Raw genomic sequence first — 9,096 nt, 5'->3', positions numbered from 1 at the left:
GGGGTTAGGTTCCATTGGACCCTCTTCGCCATACACTCGATGAACCTGGATCTTAACATAGTCTGTGGAGCTGGATGATAGTGAGGGCTCATTAACATCTCCAACATCTGATGCTTCTTCCTCTGTGCTGGAGAGCCCTCAATGGGTTGAAGCTTGTGGCAGTGCCAGTTTCTCTGTGCTGGCTATCCTCCAACTTGTTGGCTGGCCCAACCACTAGGCTTCACAGTGGGGGGGGGGGTGCCTGATCCCCAGAGCATCCCTCAGGTAGCCTTCCAGAGACCTCTCATCATCAGGGCTTTAAGCGTTCAGCTGGAGTCCCTAAAATGGGGGGGGGGCAGTCTGGAAGTGGACAAAATGTGTCTTGACTCTCCATGGGCCCATTTGATGAAAACCAACCCCCGCCTGGCTCCACCCCTTCCTGCTTGGATGGGGTAAAAGGGGCTGGCCTGCAGCCTTGGCCTAGGCCTGCATAGAGAGAGTTTGAGGAGGGTGCGGGGAGAGGCTCCCAGCTTATCTCTCCCCTGGCTGCACCTTGCTGTGTCCCTGGGGCTCTTGGGCTGTGACCTTCCCCCCGAGGTGTATAGGAGCTCCCATCGGCAGGCGTTGCACCACTCGCCGGATGGCTGGGCATCTCGGGGGCAGTGAGTTCTCCCATTCAGTCGGGAGGGGTGGGCAGCTGATCACCAGCCCGTCCTGGTGGGTCTCTGCCTGTCTCCTTGTTCCAGCTGCTGCCAGGGGTGTGTCTCCTGCCTGTCCAGTATTTGGCAAGGCCAGGCAAGCACGGGTAGGGGGCCAACGAGGGCTTTCCCCACTCAGGGGGTTCACTGGGGTCTGGACCAGGGGGTTGTTTCCCTGCGAAGGTAAGTCAATGGCCCTGGGGGAGGTCGCCCCCTGACAAGAGCTAAGAAAAAAGAGATGGGCATGGCGCAGAGACTCATGCCCAGCCAGCGAATGATGCTCAAAGGAAGTTTCTGCCCCTTGGGCTGCATGCACCAGCGTTTCTCAAACTGTGGGTTGTGAACTGATTGTTGGTGGGTCGCAAAGCTTCAGCTGATAAAACTGATCGCTGAGAAGGCAAATGCATGGAGCCCTATGGAAAGTGAAACTGAGCCAAAGCATGTGTTTAGGCACAAGAGATTGCCCCACTTTCACTTCTGCTGGCCTGGGGAGCCCTGCAGAGGCTTGGGCAGGGCACCCCAGGACGGCTGCTGCAGGAACTGGTGAGGGCATCACAGTCCCTGCAGCCCCATTAGAAGTGAAAGTGGAGCGATCGGGCTCCACTTCCAGTTTAACAGAGGTGGGGCACAATCGCTCACTTTCACTTCTAAAGCTTTGGGGAGCCTGCAGACGGTCGCGCAGGGCTCCCCACACCCCAGGAGGCTGCAGGAGGCTCTGGTAAGTGCAGCCAAGCCCCTGCAGCCCCCTGAGTGGCACAATCCTGGGGTGTGATCCTGCCTCCTGGCTGCCCCCGCCGCTTAAGGGGAAAGAGGCCAGGGCCCACAGGCTGGGCACGAATCCAATGCTACCAGAATGGCCCTGATCCTATGAATGCAGTCCCCAGAAAGCACCCGAGAAGGAAATCCCTCCAAGCTAATGAATGTACTGAGTCCTATGGAAAGAGAAACTCAGGGCTCAGTCCTAACCCACTTTCCAGCACCGACATAAGGGCGAAGCAGCTCTGAGGTAAGGGAACAAAGATTCCCTCACTTTGAGGAGGCCTCCCTGAGTGCCACCCAACTGCAGCACACATCCCATTGGCACTGCTATGCCAGTGCTGGAAAGTTGCTTAGGATTTGGGCCTAAGCAACACATTTGCGTTTACTCATGAATAAGCAAACGTGGCTTGGGTTGTGGTCAGGCCAGGCAAAGAGAATGCAATGCCACCAGAATGATTCTGATTTGATGAAAGTGAAATGCTACGGAAGGAAACCCCCCTTCCTGGTTGTTAGTGGTAAGGTGAATTTTTTCCCCCTTTTTTAAACTTGTAAAGCCAGGTGGGTCCTGATAGTGATATGGTTTAAATAAATGAACTTGAATTGAACTGTGCAGTGGGTAGGGCTGAAAATCTTTCTGATTTTTTTTGTATGGAGGGATGTTATTTCAGGCAGGCTACAGAGAAAATTCACTTGGTGGAACAGGGCTGGCTTCCCCTTATTTGTTTTACTTTAATTTAGTTATTTATAATTATTTAATTTGCTTGATGATGTCACTTCCGGCCATGACATCACTTCCGGCGGGTCCCGGACAGATTGTTATTCTAAAAAGTGGGTTTGAGAACCAGTGGCATACACTGTAAGCCTTATAGGCAAAGGTTGTCGAACTGGGGCATTGTGACGACCCAGCCAGGGGCAAAGCCCCCTTAAAAGATGGGGTGAAGGCAAAGGCAGCAATACAATTGCCACTATTGCACTGCTGCTGGGGACAAAAGAGTATTTTTTAAACTTACTATTAGCAGCACCAGCCTTCCAGGGGTGCAGGGAGCCCACAGGCCACTCTGATGGGCTTCCCATGCCTCAGAACAACTAAAAATAGTGATTGTGACCAAGGGCGGGTTCAGGGGGGGCATGGGTGTGTGAACAAACTGCCAGCAGGCAAGGGCGCCTGCTGAACTGGGGTGCAAAATCAGGCACCAGGGGAACGCCCACTTGGTGGGCACCAGTGAGATTGCCTGAAATGGCAGCTCAGGTCTTGGAGGCCAGGCAGGAGCCCAGATCTATCCAACCAGTAGACTTGGGCTCCAAGGCCAGGTGGGAGCCCAGGTGTGCCAAGCAAACCTTGGCCACAGAGGCCATCAAGTCCAACCCGAAGCCCAGGTCTACCTGCCTGGTTGACCGGGGCTCTGGAGTTGGTAGTGCTGATGGCCCCCCCAACACAAATACTGTGATGGCGATGCCCCCTTAAGGGCCCACCTCCGGTTTCACAAACGCAAACTGGAAGTGGGTCACAATTGCTATTTTTATTTGTTCTGAAGTGCAGGGAGCTCAGCAGAGGGGTTTGTGGGCTCCCCGCACCCCTTGCTGGTTCTGCTAATAGTAAATTGTAATAGTATCCCCAGCAGCAGCACAATCATGTCGATTGTGTCAGTGTCTTTGCCCCCCCCCCCACTTACTCCAGTTCCTACGCTGACCTTAACTCTTGTTAGGACCACCATGGGCTTGGTGGGTATATCTTTTTGGGACTATGGCTTGGTTATTTTGAGTGGTGGGCTGGATTCAGTCCATGGGCAGTAGGTTGCTGACCCCTGTATTAAAGGAATCAATGTCACTGATAAGGCTGGTCTGGCAGACCAGACTGTACCACCACCTTGCACCCACAAGCTGGTGTTTTATAGCCTTGTCTTCTTCCTCTGGATATATGATTTCTGAAGTAACAGCAGAGATCAGGGGCTTGAATGTCTGACCCAGTTTCAGAGTATGACGATTACCACAGACCAGTCTCTCATTGATGTTTCCCATCACCACAGTCCCAGCTGCTTCTACATCACCTGCAGTCCCTTCTTCAACCTTCAGCTTTGACTGTGGCGCCCATCTCCTCTGCCCTGCCCCTCAGTTTAAAGCCCTCCTGATCAGGCTCACATGCTTCTTCCGGAATACATTTCTCCTGGCTGTCATGAGGTTCAGCCCATCTTTAGCCAGAAGATGCTTATTTCAGAAGCATAGCTGGGTAAGGAAACCAAGCCCCTCTTGTTATCTGCATAGCCATTTATTCACTACCAGAATCTTTTGTTTCCTTTGCACACCATGAATCTCCACGATGACACCAAGATCTTTCATTATTTGTCTGAGGCTTTGCCTGGCAGTGTTGCTTGTCCCCATGTGAATCAGCACAAATAGTAATGGTCTTTGGGCTAGAGAAGCCTCAGCAACCCATCTGTTGGATCCTGGATTTTCACTCCAGGGGGACAGCACATCTCTCATGAAGTGTGGGCCACTATGGTGCAGCTTCATGCTTCAATGTGGGAGTGGGAGATAGGATTGGGTGGTAACAGACTGAGGGCCTAATCCTAGCCAACTTTCCAGCACTGATGCAGCTGTGCCAATGGGGCATGCGCTGCATCTTGCATTGGGGGGGGGGCAGTCACTGAGGACTCCTTAGTGTGTTGGGGCTGCATTGGCATGGCATTGCGGCTGCACCAGTGCTGGAAAGGAACTGGAAAGGCAGGATTTGAAGCTGGGAGTCCTGCTTGGCAACTGAGGGCCCGATCCTTTCCAACTTTCAAGCACCAGTGCCACCACAAGGTAAAGGAACAAATGTTTTCTTATTTATTTATTTATTTATTTATTTAGTTAGTTAGTTAGTTAGTTAGTTAGTTAGTTAGTTAGTTATATCTCACCTTTCTCCCTGAAGGGACCCAAGGCGGCTCTCACACTGAGGAGGCCTCCCCCACACAGCAGGATGCAGTGTGTGCCCCATTGGCACAGATGCGTCAGTACTGGCAAGTTGGATAGGACTGGCCCTCAGCTGCCAGGCAGGACTACCGACTTCACATCCTGCCTCTGCCTTGAACCCTCTCCTGCCTCAGTTCCCCAGCTGCAGTGTGGGAATAGCAGCACATTCACACACTGCAGGGTTGCTGTTAGAGCTCAAAGCTGACATTCAACAAGCCTGCAACTACCCAAACAGAGCAATGCAAATGCTGAATATTGTTGACAAAGGTTGGAGCCCAGAATGTTCTGATTGGATTGCAAACTTTATTCTCTCTCTCTCTCTCTCTCTCTCTCTCTCTCTCTCTCTCAACTGCACACTTAAATCTGCTCCCCCCCCCATTTAATTAGCAGCTCAGGTAGAGAAAGCAGAATGCATTTGATGATTTGGCCTCAGCCCTGGTTAGAGCTGGTTTTCAGTGAGCTTTGCACTGCTTGAGGGCTGCTGCCCCTCCTGACTGGTGCTTCTCTGCACACCAGCGGCATTCCAGCCCTTGCCACCTTCCCTGCCTCTGCTGCCGTTCACACGGACTGTGCTCTGGAGGCTCCCCACAAGAAGACACAGCTGGCTCCCTACCACAGATTTGGGGTACAGGCCTTGTCTGCCTGCTGGGCACTTGTGGGCGATCCTGGGTCCTTGCCTTCCGGCAGCTGGCTGTTTGTGCCCTGAGGGGAGCTCAGCCTGCTGTTGGACAGTGGAATGCACCGAAAGCTGCTGTCAGACGGGATGAACAGCTGTGCCTTGCGAGGCCTGAGCCAGTGGCGCATGTGTGCAAGGTCTTCGCTGTGGCAGTGCTCCCGCAGGAGCTGTTGCTGCTGCCTTCGGAGCTGGAGGCGGAAGGTGTTCAGTGTTTGGGCTTGTCTGATGAGGTTCAGCAGCTCTTGGCGCAGTCGCCAGTACTCAGCTTTCACCTGCTTGGTGTGCTGGATGAGGCTGCGCACAGCTTCCTTCTCTGCCAGTTTGGCCAACGCTTGGATTTTATGCTGAGACTCCATCTCATATTCTGCCTTCTGCTGCAAGAACCGGCTCTTGACCTTGTGCATCTGTTCCATGTACTGCACTTTCATGACCAGCAGCTCCTTCTCCAGTTCCCGAATCCGGGTCAGCTGCTGGAACTGCAAGTCCTTCCAGGGCTGCATTGCTTCAACTTCCCTGTTCAGGACTAAGAACTTGGACTCCAGCAAAAACAGCTGGCTTTGCAGCCCTTTCTCCTGGGCCGCATACTGGGAGGTCAGTTCTGCCTTTTCCTTCCGTATCTGTGCCAAGTCTGCGCGGTTCTGGTCGTTCAGCGAGATGATGGTGTTCTGGCAGCGGAGGCTGCGCTTGAGCAAGTAGGAGAGGTAGGCTTTGCTGATCTCTCGAATCTGCTGAGCTTCCTTGTCCAGGTGCTCGTTGTCCCACTGGAAGTGCCTCACACGCTGTGTGTAGGTGTTGATGTGCTCTGTTAGGACAGCGTATTCCTTCTGCAGGAATATCTCCCTCTCACTGACAAAGGGCGCAGGGCTGATTTCACTCTTCTTTGCATCCTTGGCCTTGCCTTTTTTACCCTTTGGGGTCTTTTGGGGGGTCTTTTTCTTTGGCCCCATTTTGTGCTATGGGTTGTGTTCTCAGGCACTGTCTAAAGAGAAGAAAACGCAAAGACCACAATGGCCATCCTCCATACTTGGAGGCAAGCCACTACCACCTTTTTCATCTCACAGCGCACTGACAAGGTGCTAAAATGTCAAGGCACACTGTCAGTTGTCTTACAAATGACAAGGCACACTGCACTGCCATTAGGGGCTCACATCCCCCACGGCCCTATTAATAGACGATCCTCCCCCAAATATGGCACACCAGGGGATTGTTTGCAGCACACCAATATGTCATGGCGCAGTGGCTGAAAATCACTGTGCTAGAGGGTTGAGGTTCTGTCCAGTTGGAACTCATTCTGGGAGGAGGGAGGGAAGTCACAGAAGTCATAGAGGAGGCCCTTCCTATGAGGGATAAGGTGGGGCAGTGAACTAATGGCGCACCCTCCCTACACACAAGCTTCCAATCCTCTTCCGGTTGTGCTGCACCAACCGCCAGTTGTCCACTCCATTCAACCAAACCTGCACTGAAGTGGAGAGGACATGGGTGGTCCTGCTGTTTCCACTTTATTGACTGCTTGTCTTTAAAATCAGTTTCCAAAGTTTGGGAGCTTTTGCCCTGACCTCGTGTTTGGAGACTGGGTTACAGCACAATCTGAAGCACTCCATGTGCTGGTGCAGTGACCTCTGTGCTGTGTGTGCTGTCGCAAACATGCCATAAAGCACATTGCAACAGTGCAGAAGGGCGGGGGCTCCGCAGGAAGCCTGTGCTGGTGCCAATGCAAGCAGGAATGCTCACTGGAGCAGGTCAGAGCTGCTCCAGGTAGTGCAGGGATGTAGGAAGGGCAGGGAGAGGGCTGGGCAGATTGTGTCCAGGGAGGAGGCAACAGCTGCACAGTCCTATCTTAGCCTCCACCTGGGCTTGGACCAGAATTAGCAGTCGCAGGTCTGAGTAGATTTCTTGGCAAGAGACTCTTGCCCAGGCTCGGACTTTCCCTGGGGCAAGTGGACAAATGCCCCTTACCTTGAGGAGTCTTCTTGGCCTTCAAATATTCTTCAAGATTCCTCTTGCCTCATCCCTTTTTCAACTGTCCCCTCTTGAGTATTTTGGGCATACAAGCTAAATCATGTTCTATCCTTTATCAACATGCTTGTTCCCTTTTCCCTAAGCAGAAATTCACTGCCTTGAGCTACTGTGGCTGTAGCTCTGTGGAGGAATAATATGTGTTCTGTAGCCCTGGCGTCAACTCCAGGTGAGACTGAATGGGAACCCTGCCCGGAAGCCCTGGAGAACCACGGCACTGCTGAGCTGAACCCGTGTTCTGATTCACAACAAGGCAGCTTCCTATGGGTCAAAAACCAGTCAGGAGTCCTCACTCATATGGTGAAAAAGCAAACTGCGAGTCCATATGATTTCAGAGGAATTATGACAAAGAACATTCCTTAAAAACAGCAACACTTGAACACAAGTTCGTACAAAAAGCAACCCCATAAGTCATTCCAGGATTTGGAATTTGTTCTGACTAAGCATTCCGCGAACAGCTGAAGCCCCCCTTCTGGAGCAGTGCTGTGTCCATTTCGCTCTGAATTGCCTGCTCAGACTGGCAGCAGCTCTCTAGACTTCCAGGCGGGGGGGGGGGCCTGCGCAGCCCCACCTGGAGGTGATGCTGGGCCCTGAACCCTCCAGCTTCTGCATGGGATGCAGGGGCAGCTCTACAGGGCGGCCTTGGACCAGGAACCAGGAACCAAGGACTGCCCAAAAGTGTTTTGTGGGGCTTGAGGTTTTTCCCCCCCTCTGGCAGCAGCACTGACCCTTTCAGGCTACCTGATAAACTATTTCTGATTCTGAGGGGAGCCTCAGAAAGGAAAAAGGGCAAATCTCATGGGGACAGATCAAATTGTTGCCGTTTTCTCAAAGCAGAGCCAGACCTTTTACTGTGTTATTCACTGCCTGACAACTTATTAGAGCTGTAATATTAGAGTTTTACAAACACATAAAAACACAAAACGCCACATTTTGTGTGTAAAATATATGAATAAAAACACAAAACACCACTTTTTGGTGTTCAAGATATTTCACAGAAATTTACTTTTCCAGTTAGAAGTGGCTGCATCCACTGACACAATGTCGCCTGTGTCACCTCCCTGGACACTTCTAAAATGTTTAAAATGATCACACCACTTTCTACTTTTCCACATCATAAAATCAGCAAAAAATAAAGCCGTTTCCCAACGCCCCTACTTATGAGGCATATGTTTTATTATGCTATAATTCAGTGTTCTTCAGTCCATGGGTCACAACACCCCAGGAATCATGACACCTCTTACGGAGTTTCATTTATGTGAGTCCATGAAAACCATTCTGTGTGCACCTGTAGACTAAACTCAGCGGGAGATGTTCTGAATTTCCGAAATTGTGTGAGCTCTTTTGGAAATGTTTACTTTTACTTTCAGTTTCAGGAATGTCTGTTTTATTAGTGCCAGGTTTTTAAAAGCTTTGCTATGAGGTTAATGTCCAGGGATCCCATTGAGAGTGGCACCTACTTGCAAGTTTGATGGTGTCATTGTGAACAGAAAGATAGCCTGCCTCTAAAACCAGAAGCTTGCACATACCTGCCATGTCTTGTCACCCGTGATATAGGAGGCTGCAAGGCACGGGAGGTTGGGGAGGGTGCTGGGAACCCCTTTTCATGGTCTTGGGTTGAGCTGCCAGAGTGCAGGGCTGGGGGGCAGGACAGAGCCCAAGTGTCACAGTGTGGATGGGACTCCCCAGTCTCCCAGGTCCCAGCCTTCTCACCAGCTCAGGTTTTGTGGCTCCTTTCCTCAGCCGTCAGCAGTCCCCTGACTCCTCTGCAGCAGACTTCAACCAGCTGGAAGAAAATCCTCAGAAGATGGGGGACGGTTTTTCCCCAAGTTCCGGGCATCTTTGGAAAACTGGGTGCTTCCACGGCAACGGAATGCCTGGACATCTTCATCATGCAGCCATCATGACATGGCTGCACTTTTATATATATAAATATAAATATAGCTCATGACGGGAAAGGACAGCTGCTAAGTCAGGTGATCCATGCTCAGAGCAGATTGTTTTATATATATGTAT

The 9,096-nt window shown here is 51.6% G+C and overlaps 1 protein-coding gene across 1 annotated transcript; it reads right to left on the bottom strand.

Moving 5' to 3' along the window:
• Positions 1–4,997: 4,997 nt before the first annotated feature.
• On the bottom strand, positions 4,998–6,011 carry CCDC166 (coiled-coil domain containing 166). The gene has a single exon (XM_066623033.1). It carries the CDS (start codon positions 6,009–6,011, stop codon positions 4,998–5,000), a length of 1,014 nt encoding a protein of 337 aa, XP_066479130.1.
• Positions 6,012–9,096: the final 3,085 nt, after the last annotated feature.

The sequence above is a fragment of the Tiliqua scincoides genome, chromosome 4, assembly GCF_035046505.1.
Source record: "Tiliqua scincoides isolate rTilSci1 chromosome 4, rTilSci1.hap2, whole genome shotgun sequence".
NCBI classification, from domain to species: domain Eukaryota; kingdom Metazoa; phylum Chordata; class Lepidosauria; order Squamata; family Scincidae; genus Tiliqua; species Tiliqua scincoides.
This window is presented reverse-complemented; position numbering and strand designations above follow the sequence as displayed.